Genomic DNA, 17,763 nt, shown 5'->3' on the forward strand with positions numbered 1-17,763 from the left:
AGACTCTGTTCCGTTTTGAAGAAATTCGCACAATGTTGGTTTGGAAATGATGCCGATATCTGATTTGCAAAGCATCGTGCTCTACCTTTCATGTTAGACTTACGGCCGCTCCCTCTCACTGCTTTTACTTCTTTGAGGCCATCAATGGTGTGATGGCCTTGTACCTGTTCTTTTTTATATTCTTCGACTTTTCTGAGGATTTCCGATTTTCCTAGATGTAGGCCGCTCGTTGGTGTTGCGTTACCAGCAAGTCTGTCAGCTCGCTCATTTCCCTTAACTCCTGCATGTCCCGGGCAGTATGACCATGTGAGTTTTTTAATCTGAAAGTTGCGCATTGCCTTATGCCACTCTGGGCTTCCCATTCCGTTTTCAATTTTCTGTATGAGGTTCATCGAGTCGGTCAGAATCATGGCATGTTGGTTTCTGGGCGCATGGATAGACGATAGCCACTGGAGGGCATGTGTCACAGCTTCAATTTCCATTGTTAAGCTGGAGGTTGTGACTTTGTAGGCAGCATTCTCTTCCCTAACTGGTTTTCCATTTTGTTTCGCAGTGAATCCCCAACCGGATAGGTCTTTGGTGACTGAGCCATCTGTGTATATGATGATGTCCTCTTCTTTACTGTTTTCTTCTATGAGTAGCTTCACTTCTGCATCAGTTTTGCCCTCTGGCCATTCCCGACAATGTCTTTCCAGAGTGGGTGAAATGGCTGTGTTGAATAGATGGTTGAGGTTTTCGGGGTTTTTCTCCCATTCTTTTGTTTCTTTCAGGTCTTGTAGTCGGCATACTAGCTGGATTGTGTCTTCTGCTTGCCCCATCCATGATCTTCATTGTCCTAGATGGCTGCCTTTTGGTTCTTTGACTGCGTCATGCAGTGGGTTCTGAGAGTTTTCTAATGCTTTGAAGTAGGTCTTGACCTGTTCTAACTTGTTTCTGGTCTGCACTGAAGGAAGGTCAAGCAGGTATCGCATGGTTTCTGTGGGCGTGTCTTTTGTTGTTCCAAGGATCAGCCTCATAGCTTCATTTTGAACTCTTTCTAATTTTAAGAGGTTGCTTTGAGACGGTGTTGTTAGCCCAAGTCCGTAGTCGATCACACTGAGGACGAGTGATTGGTATAGCAGGAAGAGGTGGTGTTGTTCAATACTTTTGGTTGCCATTGCTTTTAAGACTGAAAGGCCCTTTTTGCATTTGAGAACAGTATTTTCCGTATGTTTTCTGAAGGTCAGCATCCGGTCGAAGTGTATTCCTAGGCAGTGTAGGCATTCAGTTTTCTCGATCTGAATCCCACTGAATGACACAGAAGGTGGTGATTTGCTCGCGGTGCACAGCAACGTTTGGGCTTTCGCTGGATTGATGGAAGATCCTGTGTCTTTGCACCATTCAGCAATATTGTTTAGTTGTTTCTGGACGGCTTTAGTTCTTTCCTGAGCATCTTTCGAAGTTTTGAAGACCAGGCCATCATCTGCAAGAGTAAACACCCGAGCTATTCCATTGTTGTTTAAGTCTGCAAGGCCCTTCGTGTAGACATTGTAGAGGACAGGAGAGAGCGGAGACCCTTGTGGCAGTCCCATGGATAGTTTAGAAGGTGCAGACATCCAATCTCCAAGGCGTAGGACGATGGTTCTTTCCTGAAGCGCTGCTGCTATCCATCATGTCAAACTTACTCCATACCTTAGTAGCAGCTCCATGAGGTGCACAAATTGACTGTACTGTAGGCATCTTCAAGGTCGATTGCTACTGCTAGTGTTTCTTCTTTCCTTTGAAATCTTTCATATACCTCATATGCAAAAGCAGCTGCATTTTCCCATGTGGACTTGCCTGTTCTGTAACCACCTTGATTTGAAGGGAGAATGTGCCTGTGTTCAAGATCCCTTGCAAGTTTCCTGGCTATCATGCGTTCCATGAGCTTTCCAGCAATGTTTTGCATGGTTAGGATCCGGTAGCCGCTTACCTGATGATGGTCCTTTCCTGGTTTTGGTATGGGTTTTAAGAAGCTGTGTGTCCAGTCCTCCAGTACATGTCCATTGTGGAAACTGTTTTGATATAGATTGAAAAGTTTGCTTCTGTCTTCTTCCAATAGTTCCTTATGTCCGAGCAGCGAACTTTGTCTGGGCCAGGAGCTGATTCTTTCTTGCATTTAGCTATTGCTTCGTTTAGATCATCAATTGTCAAGTCATCATCAGGTCCAGTCTGCATAAGGGTTTGGTTTAACTCCTCAACATATTTCTTTTTCTCATCTAAGTTTCTTTGATCGCTCTGTTGTATGAAATGTTTGAGCAGGGCGGATCCTTTTTCTTTGTTTGTCTGAAGCTTGGTTCCATCAGTGTCTACCATGCACATAAAAATGCACACAAGCACTCATACATATATATTCAGTATGTCTACACACAGGCCACTTTCCTACATTCTGCTCATTACATCATACCTTCATACTCCTTCTTCCAACTTCCTACCCACTTACATTTTTTTTCATCTAAAATCACTTTGTGAAAAGACTGATGATCAACAACAACACACAGACACACAACTTTCATCCATGGCAATGGACAAAATGAAATTCACAATTGTTTATTGCTTAAAACTATAAAACAAAATCAATGTCATGTTCACTGTTTCCCTCTCATCTACAGGGAATGACTTATTCTTTGTATAAAATTCAGTCTCATTCTCACCAGAGATACACACATAAAAAATAAAAAATAAAGGACTTTATTATGTAATGTTGTTAATTATCTGAGATATAGGCACACACAAATTGTATCCAAGTAATGACTCATTTGTGATGAATAAATTCAGTCCCAAAACAGGTTGACACAAATAATTAAAAAGTATCCAAAATAAAACTGTCACTGTGGTGGCTGATATAATATTCATTAAGACAGCTATGAACCAAAACACAGTCAGATAACTGAATGCTGCAACAGAATCTAATATAGACTAATTTAATTCACTCTAAATTTTTCATACCCATGCATAATCCCTCTCTCTCCATATATATATATATATATATATATATATATATATATATATATATATATATATATATATATGTATGTACAATATCAAGCATACAAACTGTCACTGAAAAAGAACAAACCCAATGTCATCTCTGAATACTCTGGAGATCAGGACCTCCCCCTTGTGGTTATACATAAACAGTCCTCCAATCATCTTGATTCATATCTTGTGAACCTCTCCTGTAACACACACACACACACACACACACACACACACACACAATTATTATCACTTAACCACTTATTCAGGCATGGTGTTTCATGTTTCATTTGAATTGCTACATTATAAATTGCTATATTCTTTGTCAAAAACAATATCACACGCTGAGTAAATAGTCAGAGCCATACTAGTTGATTTTATTACTGCAAACAACCTATATTTACCATGTCAACAGGGATTTAGAAACACTGATCATGTATTACACAGCTTCTGGAGGTAATGGAAGATTTAACACAATTTATGAAAGAAAAGGAACCCGTGAATATTATCTATTTCAATTCTAAAAAAGCTTCTGACTCAGTCTTTGTACCACATTTCAGGTTAATGTCTAAGCTATTACTTATGGGATTACAGGTAATGTCTTAAAGTGCATTACTGCATTACTGTCTAGGAGAATCCTGAGGGTGTGTGTTGGTAGAAGTTATTCACCAGCTGCGCAAGTTTTAAGTGGGATTCCCCAGGGAAGTATTTTGGGGCCAATTTTATTCACAATTTTTATAAACCATCTCCTAGACTGTGTAGGTAGTTGTAAAATCTTTGCTGATAATGTTAAAATCTTTATTTAAACTGGGAACTTTTCAAGACTGCAAGACAATATAAACAACCTACAGAACTGGTCAAATAAGTATGTGGAACCTGTATATCAATGTGTCCAAATGCAAAGTTCTGCACTTTGGGAAAAATAATACAAAACATGAATATGTATGAAAATTGATGAAACCACATCCAATGCTATTTCAGAGTGTGTTGTCGAAGAAAACCTGGTGTCGATTTTGATCAGGATTTTTCTTTTGATGCCCATATTCAGGCAGCTGTTTATAAAGCGAATAAAATATTGGGTATTATAAGGAGAACTTTTACTTTCACGGATAAGATATTTTTATCAATCTTTATATGACAATTGTATTACCGATATTAGAATATGGCAATCTAATATGGTATTCCAGACTAAAAAGATAATCAGTAGCAACTGACTCCTGAGATGGTTCAGAGGAGACAACGTGAATGGTACCGAAACTCAGTCAGATTAGCACAGCCAGTTGACAGAGTTAAATCTACATTAATTGAAATACTTGTGCTTTAGGGGTGAAAGGATACAAGTCTGCAAGATCAGTAACAAAATTGATTATACTGACCCAAACACATTTTTCTCAGCTAACAAGTCTGACTTCTTCTTCTTTCCGTTACACGACCAACATGACTTGCCGATGACTCTGTCGTGGTTCATGCATGCTGGGTATTTTCCTGTCTCCAGAACCCACCGAACACTGACATGGGTTACGAGATCTTTAACATGCATATTTGATCTTCTGCGTGCATATACACATGAAGGAGGTTCAGGCACTAGCAGGTCTGCACATATGTTGACCTGGGAGATAAAAAAAATCTCCACCCTTCACCCATCAGGCGCCGTTACCGTGATTTGAACCCAGGACCCTCAGATTGAAAGTCCAACTCTTAAACCACTTGACTATTGTGCTCATCATAACCAGAAACTCAAATATTGACTGAAGTTTATACCTAGTTTTGCAGGACTAATATCCGCAAATCATCTGTCTGCATCAGAGTTGTTAAAGGTTGGAATGCATGGTTAGTTTTGCAGGACTAATATCCGCAAATCATCTTGCAGCATCAGAGTTGTTAAAGGTTGGAATGCAGGGTTAAATGTTTACGAAATCAGCTTAAAATATCAATTCAGCAATTAAAAAATCTTCTTGACAATGACAGTGATTCCAGATGCATAGTGCTGAAATATGACTTTGATGAACAACTTCTTGTCTTAGGCAAATCAGCATGCAAATGCAAACCCTAAAATCAGACTACTATACCAAAAGAGGCGTGGAAAGGCCGCAATGCTTAATTTTTGCCCCAAATATTGTACCTAAACTTATATTTTCCGTTGAATGTTGATAGTTTAATTTTAATTTGCATTATATCACACACGCAACAATTTAAAAAAAACAAACTGATACTTATTTTCAAGAATAATCGTGAAGTTAGTCATATCTAATTTAACATTTATGCCGACTGACGCACAGTGTTTAGCTGCAGAACACAAATGACAAGTCGTCAAACAACGAAGTAACTTCAAAAAGAGAAAGTAAGATAATGTTCTCAACACGTCATGACTACCCTGAAAAGCAAAGCGAAGATGTACCTTACAGTTATAAGATAAAAGTGTGATAACAGGAAAACCATAGCGTGGCGTATGGATGTTGTTCTTGACTTCTCAACTATTTTAAAAACAATTGCTTGCCTGTAAAAGTCGTCTGCACAAAAGGGGCGGTTTCCATTCGTCCGGAAGTGGAGGGGCGGCTGGGTATTTTGTGTTTTTATCTTTTTAACGAAATCCACGACTTCGAACCGATTACAACAATCAGTCGATGCAAACCCACGGATGCATCCGTCCGTGTGCAAAGCGCGACCAGTCCAGTCTAAATAACAGATGCATACACAACATACGTGTGACTGGAAACACACACACGCACAGGCTCGCGGCAGAGTCAAATTTACTGAAAAGAAGCGCACTGAAGAGTCGAGGGAAGGGGTGTGGAGTCGTGGCTTCACCGACGTACACACAGACTGCTTGATTCCACTGATGCTTCTTTTTTTTTCTTTCTTCTTCTTCTTTTTTTCTCTTTGTGTGTGTGTGTGTGTTCGAACAAAAAGCCAGTGGATCTAAATATGCCATACTAAATATGCTATACTTTATTTACGTATGCCGAAACATGCTCATTTCAGTTAATAACACAATAACCCCCCATCGTTGCTTAATTGGGATATGCAAACAGTTTAGTGAACAAAGTTAAAGCGGTGAGGGTATGTCACAGAAAGTTCCCCCCCCCTACAGAAGGGGGTGACGATTTGTGCCGTCACATCGGGAATTCCCAGTGCGTGGAAACTAAATATATGCAATTTCGCAACTGGAGAAGAACAGGAAGATTTTCAAGGTGGCAAAATGGCGATAGAAAGGAACTGATCAGTGTGTTAATCGTGTGCGTCGATAAGGTTGTGTGTACTTTATTTTAATGTTTCTTTGACTGTGTTGGTTTCTTTCGTCAGGGTTCTTTTACCGAAATTTGGGTTATTTCCTGTGGTTTATTGGTGGTGTCAGCTGTACAATCGGCCAGCAGACTACTTTCATGTATGGTATGTACTAAATTCACATTGGTGTGACAATATCTTTTGACTCCCCTACACTAGACGTCACACTTCCGTATTAGAGGTTTCTCAATTGGTCAACACACACACAAATACACACACACGTACGCACACACGCACACTGGCACCGCACACGCACTGACACACACACACACACACACACACACACACATATATATATTAAGATAAAAATAAACAAAAAACTATTATACACATTTATAAAAACGTTTACGGTCAGATTCAGCACCGTCTCTTTCGATCTTAACTTTGACAGAGTTTAACGGTTATCAGACCACGAAAACATTTGAGTTGCCTCATAGATATCCTGAAAGAAGTCGCATGTTAGACCATTAAAGTCACCGCACACCAATAACGACATTTCATCAGCAGTGTCTTAAGTATGTACTGAATATTCCTCAGTCTAAGGTTTTCCGTTATCTACATTGAATTCAGAATAGTATGGCTAATTCTTTGGTGAAACATAGGCACATGCATATATACAATATTATCCGGCAAATGAAATATTTCTTTAAGCCCATCGCACACGGGGCGTCAAGCAGCAAGTTTCACGCGACAAGCAGCAAGTTTCGCGCAGCGCCCAGTGTGCGAGGTTTTCAGGCAGCAAGAGTCGCGCGCCACGCAGCAAGATCGCCGTTGCCGCGCGTCGTGTTTCTTCGATAGAACTTGTCCTATTCCCCAGCGACAAAAGCGACAGACGTGCGTGGAGCAACCAATCACGAGACCCGCTCGTTTCACGTGAGACAAAATGGCTGACATCGTTTGGACTCGATTAATTCGTTTGACGTTGCTCATTTAATCATGAAAACAAAGTGTTTTGGAAGTAAACGATTTGACTGTTTGGGTGAAAAGATTGTCATTACATCTTAACACATGTTTGTTTAAGAGTGATTTCTGTGAGTGCCCCAAAAATGTTGACTTACTAGTTTGAACAGCAACTCACATGGTAATGTTTGTAATTCCTGCATGAGAATATTCAGAGAACGAAAGTATCTGACTGAAATTGTAAGGATAACTGGATTTCCAAATATCTTTCAGAGCTGTACACACTTCTTCTTTATTTCCACACACACATATGTGCAAATACACACACACACACACACACACACACACACACACGCACACACCACCACCACTACCATCACACCACACCACACCACACCACACCACACCCACAAAAATACTACATGAACACTACTGAAGACACACACAAACACACACACATTGCCGTCTAGTTTAGAAAGACAATAATAGATAATCTAACAAAAATATAACAAACTGGTATTACTCTAAAATGATTCTTTAATCCCCTTTGTTTAAGTTTTATTTTCATAAGAAACAGCTGGTCTTGCTCTTTTCATGAAATAATGAGAATACTTTATGGAAAAAAACAGCATTTTTGTGTATAACTAGACTCTACCAATAGATTCGATGAAATCAATACAGTTGTAATCAAAAGTGTGTTGTATTGTGGTTGGTGTTTTCGATATGTTTACAACAATGTTTGTAAAGTCATGATGATAGTTGTGTTTTTTTCTTTTCTTTTCCTGTTCTTTCTTTCTTTCTTTCTTTCCTTCCTTCCTTCCTCCTTTCTTTCTTTCTTCCTTTTTTAAACATCACATTAACATTACTTATTTCTGTTATACTTGTATGTGTCTACTTAAGTAGATACACTAACAAACAGTTCAATGAGCAAAAAGATGAATTTCATATCGACATAAAGGATTTTTGGGTTTTTTTTTCGTTTGTTTGTTTTGCATTCTCCCTTTGTATTATCGCAGTCTGGGGGACACAACTTTTGACATTCCATCTCACCCCTCTTCACTGCAGTATAAGAGTAAAAAAAAAGAAAAAAGAAAAAAAAGATTAACCACTGAAATAATATACAAACGCAAATAATAACACACAAAATAATATACACCATCAGTGAACTCAGTCAACAGTTTCCTTCTTCTCCTGCATTCGTGGACTGCACCCCCCACGTTCATTCGACCCCCTACGGATTGGCTTTTCCATGCATGACAGTCTTTACCCCGCCATGTGAGCAGTCGTATTCGGTTATTGGGAGTGTCTGCAATTGCAATACAAATTGATTTTGTAAACTGTACCTACGTTTTTGTGATGTCAGCAAAATCTGTACTATGATGATGTGGATATCGTTCATACCCTGCCATGGTCTACATTAATTACACTTTGTCAGTGTCTAGTTCTTGGCCGGAAATGTGTGAGACGTATCCCACTGATGTGATCTGCATAGTAGAGGGGTAAATCTATGATGCAGAAACCTGCTTGGTAAGGGTTGACATGTGCTAATGCTTGCAACCATCCTTGTCTAGCAGACGTGGGCCAGCTGACAATGCTTATGTCCGTAGTGAAAGGGCAGAGCTAACAAAGAATGAAGAATGTAGATTGTAAACACAGCTATATATATCTTCTTTTTCTTCTTTGTAGTCCGTCGGGAGCCGACGATGACAACTCAGCGATGACAGCGCATGTGACTCCGCAGCCCAAAGCTGGAAGCACAAAGGCGCCCGCAGGTGTCACAGTGATGGTCTGAGTTTTGGACTGAGGACGAGGCCCTATGTCGTCTATCCTTCGCAGCGGCGAGACGCAGTCGTCTGTCTTCTTCAAAGGCATCTTTTGCTTTGGGCGTGAGAGACCTCCAGGATAATCTGTCCGCAGCAGAGGCTTCAAGCTCACGTGGTTGGATGTCGCACCATCTGAGGTTGCTCTTCAGGGTGTCTTTGTACCTCAGTTTGGGCCTTCCCTGTCTGCGTTCAGTGACCCTCCTTGAGGTCACCATACATTAGTTGCCTGGGATGCGGCTGTCGTCCATTCTGATGACATGACCAGTCAGGCGTTACTGAGCCTTCAGACTCAATGCTTGTCAAACCAGCTTTGTCAAACACCTCTTGGTTTGTCCTGCCAGCGGATGCCCATGATCATGCGCAGCGATTTCATGTGGAACTGTTCTAGCTGCTTGATGTGCCGCCGATACAGGGCCCACTTTTCACATCCATACAGTAGTGCAGAAAGGACTACGGCCTTGTGGATCTTTATCTTTGTAGACAGTCATGTCCCTTTCTGCTGGAGAACCTTCACTTTTAACCTTCCAAGGGCCTAGTGGCTGGCTTTCTGGATCCTGGACGTGATCTCTTTATCCAGTGATCTATCTGCAGACATAGTGCTGCCCAGATACTTGAAACTCTCCACACACTTCAGTTGGACTCCATCAATGGAAATGGCTGGCTGGGACGTGGCTGTGTTTGGGGCGGCTTGGACCAGGACCTACGCTTTTCCAAGACTGACTGGAAATACACTTTATACTGTATCATACAACAGGTCTCCCATAAGGGATTTAAAACTGAAATTAATCACGTTAATACGTGTAAAAACACACATCAGCACAATGACACAGTAAGTGACCGATCATAAGACGAGTTGAGTTCGCGATGACTGACCCACTAAAACCGTACTTCTGAGGTGGCGTTCTCTCATAGAGTAGAACCGCCCGTCATGTTGCAGACTCCATGGCACAGTTCACAGGACTACGCGTTCTGCGGGGACCGGACTGGAATAGCGGAGACATAGACGGAGGGGAGGGGTATCTGGGCACCGTCACGCAGTTGCTAGGCAACCACGAGGTACGCGTGCTGTGGGACATGGGAGAGGAGAATACATGTAGGACCGGAAAGGACGGCAATTTTGACCTGAGGGTTTTCGACAGTTCAGCGGCTGGTAAGTATTTGAGGTTTTTGGAAGGCTGAGAAATTGATAAAATAAATAAATGAATACAAAATTTCACTGCCTTGTGCAACTTTCTCTAGGCCTAATTGTGTTCGGGCGTACATTATGCATAAACATTATACCGTCATATTATTACTGCATAGAACTGTTATTTGTATTTGTATTACTCTTTTTGTCACAATAGATTTCTCTGTGTGAATTTCGGGCTGCTCTCCACAGAAAGAGCGCGTCGCCACACTGAGAGCGCCACCCTTTTTTGAATTTTTTTTCTGCCTGCAATTTTATTTGTTTTCCAATCGAAATAGATTTTTTTAACAGAATTTTGCTGGGGACAACCCTTTTGTTGCCGTGGGTTCTTTCACGTGCGCTAAATGCATGATGCACACGGGACCTCGGTTTATCGTCTCATCCGAATGACTAGCGTCCAGACCACCACTCAAGGTCTGGAGGAGGGGGAGAAAATACTGGCGACTGCGGTGTGATTCGAACCAGTGCTCCCAGATTAGCTTCCAAGGCGGACGCGTGACCTTGTTCGTTAGGAAACCGGAAGTCAGTGAAAAGTTCAGCCCCTTCACCCTGAGACGTCCGGATAAGTCAACATGGCGACTCTGTCCGCTGAAACTGAAAGTGCACTCGACTCCCCGAAAGTTAAAGAACCGAAAGTATTTAAAAAAGAACGGACAACTGATAAGTGGCACGAAAGTTGAACTTGCTCGTGCAAAGATTTTCAATTGTCGCGGAACCAGAAACAAGAAGGCGAAGTCAAGTCAGTTTCTGCTGTCACAGAGACATTTCTGCTCTCATAGCGACATCAACCGCAGATTTTTACAACAGAAGAAAAAAGTATCGATCCTGTATGTGACCCATTCATTCAGAATCTATATACATTCCAGCATTTCATATTGTTGCTACATAGTATTCGTGTGTGTGTGTGTGTGTGTGTGTGTGTGTGTGTGTGTGTGTGTGTGTGTGTGTGTGCCTTCTAAAAACGGATTTCAGATTTGAGAAAATGGCCAGTGCTGTTTCAACGAATTTGATCTTTTTCTGGCTTTTCTATCACATTACTGGGGTTTTTTTTGTTTGTTTTTTTTGTTTGTTTTGTTTTGTTTTTCCAACGAATTTGATCTTTTTCTGGCTTTTCTGTCACATTACTGGGTGTTTTTTTTTGTTTTTTTGTTTTGTTTTTTTGTTTTGTTTTTTTGAAGTAGCTTTAATATATATATATAGGGGGAAAGGGAAGGGAAGGTTCCTTGATGACAACATTATTATTGTCATCATTGCTCATCGCTTGGTGACAGCTTAAAAGTATGCAGAATCCATGGACGTTTTATATCACCACAACACAATTAATGCACAAAGAAAAGAAATACAGAAATGCAATACGGGATACATGAAATGACGAACGTTGATAACACACAGACATATCCAACCATACACAACCAAAAGAACAGGCTTACAAAGTTCGTAGCATTCGGTAATCTCTTAAAGAAATAAGAGCAGACCTTGCTGTTGAATTATTTTGGTCAGCCATCTGGCGAGGTTCTTTCATGTGTTTTTTTGCCCCTCCACTTTGCCTCGTGAGTCAGTAGCCTAGATGTGGTGTAGTTTGCGGTCCAATTCAGACGCCTGACACCTGAAACTGAAACTCGGTGTGTTCGTTATTTCTTTTGCTTAAGGTCTATCCACAACTGTGCTTTTAGACGAATACCCGGTGTGTGTGTGTGTGTGTGTGTGTGTGTGTGTGTGTGTGTGTGTGTGTGTGTGCTTGGATGCTTGGATGACCTGCAAGACGGTTTACTGGTTGGTTTGTTAACTGTTTGAGTGTCAATGGATAAAATGTTTACGTATTATATTTTGTTTGGCTGGTTTTCTTTTACTCCCCCACCCCACCCCCACCCCGCTCTTTTTTCCTTCTTCTTTTTTTTAATAATAATTTTTCTTTTTTGCTTTTGTTTTTGTAATGCTTTGTTGTTCTTTTTGTTTGTTTGTTTATTTTTGCTCCTTGTTTTACAGGCTGCTCGTTTCTTTCATGGATGGCTACCACATGTATATCAATGTATCACCTCATTGTCAACACATGTATATCAATGTATCACCTCATTGTCAACACATGTATATCAATGTATCACCTCATTGTCAACACATGTATATCAATGTATCACGTCACTGTCAGCACATACATAACAATGTATCACCTCATTGTAACCACATGTGTGACAATGTATCACCTCATTGTAACCATATGTATGACAATATATCAATTCACATGACACCATTACAACTCTGACCGTTTCTGACACCCTGCTGCCATGTTGCCAGGCATTCGCCACACAGGCACTCTGTGCGAGCAGTGCAGAGAGGAGGGTATTTACGGTACTTTATGGCGATGTCAGGACTGTCCCTCGTCTGACCTTTGCTCCCTTTGCTACAGTAATGACAGACATGACATAAGTCATGAGTTTGTGCGTATCGACACACGCCAAGGCCCCAGGTGAGTCCGGCGGAACAAGATAGTATGAATTCTCTTGCCATGAAACCTTCGAGTTCAGAGTAAAAAAAAAAAGAAAAAAAAAAGGGAACAGAAAAAGAAAGAATACATCCGATTTAAAAAAAAAATCAGAATAAAAGCATAATAGAGAAAATGAATGAATCTTATTGCCGTAAAAACCTAAGGCATGTACAACATATGAATTTCTCATGTAATGATGTTAATGCTGATATGCGTGTGTGTGTTCCCCAGACAACTATTACCCAAACGGAAAAGCAGCGTCAAGATCAGAACCATCGGCCTTCACCCTGGGGCCAAGGTCGTGCGAGGCAAAGACTGGGAATGGGGTGACCAGGACGGAGGTCGGGAGTCAGAAGGCGAAGTTCAAGGTCGCGATGACGCACCTGGAGCTCTGCGAAGCATGGTGCACGTGCGATGGGCGAACGGAGAGACCTTCTCATACCGCCTGGGCAAGGGGGGCAAGGTGGATGTGACTTGTGTGGAGGAGGAGGTGGGGCCTTTCTACTACAGGGATCATCTGCCCCTGTTAGGTGAGCAATATGGCCGTGGCCTTTATGAACAATAACAAAAAGGAACACTAAAAAACACCCACCCAAAGATAAGTTTGATACATAATTATGAAGACAGATACCATTGTGTATATACACTTTGTCGATTATGCATAAGTAGATGCATGTAAAAACAGCTGTAGGCAACGTCTCAAAGATGCAGGTTTGCTGCACTTTATTGTTTCATCCAAAAGGCAAACTCAGCTTAAGTTCCAAATAAACGTAGTTCTAGATGAACTAGCTAATGTTTAAGCTCTAAACTGTCATTCTTCCCTTGAAAAACATTTTCATTGATTATGTTGTTTTTATTGTTGTTATTGAGGAGGACAAGAAAGATGCTTGTTCAGTTGTTGTTGTAATTGCTTTTCTTCTTCTGTGGCCGTTCTGTTTTTCGCCCTTCCCTGTCCCTCTTGCTCTTTTAGTATTTGATATTGATAACAGTGATAGTATTTTTTTCACAGACACCACAGTCGTCAAAGATCCCACCCAGACCGTCACATCACAAACCGCACTGGAAGCCAGCGAAGCCTCTCCCATTGAAAGGAACTTTAATGGAGCTGCCAACACAAGTCAAGAACGGCAGGGTTGTACTGCTGACGGGATGGATACCGAAGAACTAACTGAAGGAGACAGAGTGGCAATCAAGGTGGACGAAGACGAACTGCAGGAGCTGCAGAAAGGCTGTGGTGGCTGTACGGCCAGGATGTTCCAAGTGAGTTACTGGCTCAGGTCGTGGTGTTCTGGTTGTGTACCCTGAACGACAGTGTGTGTGTGTGTGTGTGTGTGTGTGTGTGTGTGTGTGTGTGTGTGTGTGTGTGTGTGTGTGTGTGAAGCACAACTGTGTTTGTTTGTTGGTCAGTCAGCTGATGTGCTTCAACAGAACATTAAAAACATATGTTGAGTAAATGAAGCAGAAGTCGGACCAACACTAGCGAGGCATGTCTGAATAGATGCGTTTTCTTTTAACTGTGAAAGAGAAACATATTTTATGTAATGGAAACAAGAAGAACTTGATTCACTTTTTGATTGGATGGTAGGTAAACAAGTCAACCAACCGAAAAACAAACACAAAGCATACCTAACGCACATTACCTCAATACTGTATTTTTCTTTGCATTTTTAGGGCTCTTAAGATGATAAGAGCAGCGGAGCGACCTCCTCGTGACCTTTGTCTATATTTAGGGTCAGCAGAGATGCCTCATGGAAGATAATGAAAACGTTTGGCTGCCATCGGAAGTTCATCATGACTGTTCAGGAGTTCCATGGCATGGTGGTGAAAGGTTTGGAGGATGGTGATGAGTCTGAAGCCTTTCCAGTGACGAACAGTGTGAAGCAAGGATGCGTTCTCGCCCCTCCATTCTTCTGCATGGTCTTCTCTGCTATGGTGAATGATGTCTTCCGTGACTGCCAGGATGGTTAAGAGGAGACAACCTGACTAAAATCCCCAATCCCACGGCTTTCATACAGTACCAATGGGATGAATGGCTGTTGGGTTAAACAGTCACTAACTGTATGCAGTCTGGCCTTAGGGCGACACCAGGCTGATGGACTCCACACAGATGGACATCCATTGCCCTTCCCTGATAAGATGCTCTGTCAGGGCAACCGAATATTTTCCCTCACCACATAGAACACCCTTCTATGGATACTAACAAAACCCTGTCTCGCGTGCACCTCGGCGATCAGCTGCATAGCACGAGACATAAATTCAGATCCCCAAAACCCCAAAACAGGCGTGGCAAAAGAGGTGGGAAAAGATCGTGCTTAGGTAGTAGAATGACAAAAGCAGAGCGGCTGTCAAAGAAATTCTTTAGAATCGGCAGTTGGAATTGTTCCAGCGCGAGAATGAGAATCTCAACAATTGAGAAATTGGCATATGATTTTGACATTTTATGTCTCCAAGAGACCAGGACAAGTGTAGACAGACCAATACATTTTGAGAATTTCACAGTCTTTCAAAGGAATGAAGGAAGAGGAGTAGCAATCATACTGAACAAAAACTTTAAAAAAACAAAGTTTCCACCATAAATCTAGAGAAATGGTGTAGCAACTCATGTGAACTAGTTGGGGTGCGTCTTGAAAACCCTGACGGAATTCACAAAAGCATCGTGCTCATCAATGCCTATGTTCACCCAGGAACCTGCACAACAAAAGTGGATTGGGCCTTTTTAGAGGAAATAGAGAACGAATTTGGAGACTCAGTCATTATCTGTGGAGACCTTAATGCAAGATCGAAGTTATGGGACCAGCGGAACACCAACCCACAAGGACTCGCACTTGAAGGAATGACAGGGGAAATTCTTCTTAGCCCATTAACAACCACATCCCCAACTCGCCTTGGAACAAGACAAGGGGACAGTGACAGTGTGATCGACATCGCTCTAACATCTCCAAAATTCAGAGCAGGAATGAATGCAGAGACGCTTCCACACCAAGGCAGTAACCACCTCCCGGTAGTTTTCAGTCTACAGAAACTGTCAGATAAACCCTGTATAAAACCGCGTGATCCATTTCAGTATGAAACCAAAGAGACAACCGTCATCGAAAAATTAAGACGCAGAAGAAACAAAAGAACGGCACCGAACAGGATGCAAACTATTCAGCCCCCATGGTGGAATACCGACACACAGAGAGCCTGGATAGAACATGCGGCTGTCAAATTTTGGCAAAAAGAGAGAACAAATCCATCTCCAGACAAAGATATTGAAACAAAAATGAAAAAAATTAAAAAAAAACTAAACAGTTTGAAGTCATTGCTCAAGAGGCCAAACATGACAAGTGGAAACAGTTTTGCGAGGCACTCAGTTATGACACAACATTGACAGAGTTCTGGCAATTTTATCATCGCATGGAAGGGAAAACGTGCACAACAACAACCCCAGACATATTAGGCACTGACGGAACCAAGCTTAAGACAAACTAAGAAAAAGGATCCGCTGTGCTCAAACGTGTCATACAACAGAGCGTTCAAAGAAACTTAGATGAGAAAAAGAAATATGTTGAGGAGTTAAACCAAACCCTTATGCAGACTGGGACCGATGATGACTTGACACTAGATGATCTAAACGAAGCAATAGCTAAATGCAAGAAAGAATCGGCTCCTGGCCCAGACAAAGTTCGTTACTCAGACATCAAGGAGCTATCAGAAGACAGAAGCAAACTTTTCAATCTGTATCAAAACAGTTTCCACAGTGGACATGTGCCGGTGGACTGGACACACAGCTTCTTATAACCCATACCAAAACCAGGAAAGGACCATCGTCAGGTAAGCGGCTACCGGATCCTAACCATGAAAAACATTGCTGGAAAGCTCATGGAACGCATGATAGCCAGGAAACTTGCAAGGGATCTTGAACACAGGCACATTCTCCCTTCAAATCAAGGTGGTTACAGAACAGGCAAGTCCACATGGGAAAATGCAGCTGGTTTTGCATATGAGGTGTATGAAGGATTTCAAAGAAAAGAAGAAACACTGGCAGTAGCAACCGACCTTGAAGATGCCTACAATAAAGTCCAGTTTGCTCACCTCATGGAGCTGCTACTAAGGTATGGAGTAAGTTTGACACTGACAAGATGGATAGCAGCAGCACTTCAGGAAAGAACCGTCGTCCTACGCCTCAGAGATTGGATGTCTGCACCTTCTAAACTATCCATGGGACTGCCACAAGGGTCTCCGCTTTCTCCTGTCCTCTACAATGTCTACACAAAGGGCCTTGCAGACTTAAACAACAATGGAATAGCTCGGGTGCTTACCTTTGCGGATGATGGCCTGGTCTTCAAAACTTCGAAAGATGCTCAGGAAAGAACTGAAGCCGTCCAGAAACAACTAAACAATATTGCTGAATGGTGCAAAGACACAGGATCTTCCATCAATCCAGCGAAAGCCCAAACGTTGCTGTGCACCCTCAACAACAGAACCGCGAGCAAATCACCACCACCTGTGTCATTCGACGGGATTCAGATCGAGAAAACCGAATGCCTACGCTACCTAGGAATACAGTTCGACAGGATGCTGACCTTCAGAAAACATACGGAAAATACGGTTCTCAAATGCAAACAGTCTTAAAAGCAATGGCAACCAAAGGTATTGAATAACGCCACCTCTTCCTGCTATACTAATCACTCGTCCTCAGTGTGATCGACTACGGACTTGGGCTAACAACACCACCTCAAAGCAACCTCCTAAAATTAGAAAGAGTTCAAAATGAAGCTATGAGGCTGATCCTTGGAACAACAAAAGACACGCCCACAGAAACCATGCGATACCTGCTTGAACTTCCTTCAGTGCAGGCCAGAAACAAGTTAGACCAGGTTAAGACCTACTTCAAAGCATTAGAAAACCCTCAAAACCCACTGCATGATGCGGTCAAAGAACCAAAAAGCAGCCGTCTAGGGCGAGGAAGATCATGGATGGGGCAAGCAGAATCCAGCTAGTATGCCGACTACAAGACCTGAAAGAAACAAAAGAATGGGAGAAAACCCCCGAAAACCTCAACCATCTATTCAACACAGCCATTTCACCCACTCTAGGAAGACATTGTC

At 41.9% G+C, this 17,763-nt stretch overlaps 2 protein-coding genes across 5 annotated transcripts in view; one reads left to right on the forward strand and one right to left on the reverse strand.

Annotated features, from left to right (window-relative positions):
- LOC143287542 (AP-2 complex subunit mu-like) overlaps positions 1–5,554 on the reverse strand; it is a 44,028-nt gene extending 38,474 nt beyond the window's left edge. Inside the window, exons 1-2 of one of the 2 annotated variants that reach the window (XM_076595598.1) lie at positions 5,495–5,554; positions 3,098–3,197 (exon numbers count right to left, since the gene is read on the reverse strand). In XM_076595598.1, coding sequence (XP_076451713.1) covers positions 3,098–3,171 — 74 coding nt within the window. In that variant the 5' untranslated portion in view covers positions 3,172–3,197; positions 5,495–5,554. Of the gene's footprint in view, positions 1–3,097; positions 3,198–5,395; positions 5,420–5,494 lie in introns of those variants that run through there. The other variant, XM_076595599.1, reaches the window with a different exon arrangement.
- Positions 5,555–6,167: 613 nt separating this feature from the next.
- The window catches only part of LOC143287545 (E3 ubiquitin-protein ligase MIB2-like), an 80,763-nt gene continuing 69,167 nt past the window's right edge, over positions 6,168–17,763 (forward strand). For 2 of the 3 annotated variants that reach the window (XR_013055978.1, XM_076595603.1), the window contains exons 1-6: positions 6,168–6,387; positions 6,934–7,155; positions 9,943–10,155; positions 12,484–12,655; positions 12,905–13,203; positions 13,683–13,933. Coding sequence is in view for 2 of the 3 variants with exons in the window: in XM_076595603.1 (XP_076451718.1) it covers positions 6,381–6,387; positions 6,934–7,155; positions 9,943–10,155; positions 12,484–12,655; positions 12,905–13,203; positions 13,683–13,933 (1,164 nt within the window). In the remaining variant the exon portion in view is untranslated. The remainder of the gene's footprint in view (positions 6,388–6,933; positions 7,156–9,942; positions 10,156–12,483; positions 12,656–12,904; positions 13,204–13,682; positions 13,934–17,763) is intronic. The other variant, XM_076595604.1, reaches the window with a different exon arrangement.

This window comes from Babylonia areolata, chromosome 11 (genome assembly GCF_041734735.1).
Source record: "Babylonia areolata isolate BAREFJ2019XMU chromosome 11, ASM4173473v1, whole genome shotgun sequence".
NCBI lineage: Eukaryota > Metazoa > Mollusca > Gastropoda > Neogastropoda > Buccinidae > Babylonia > Babylonia areolata.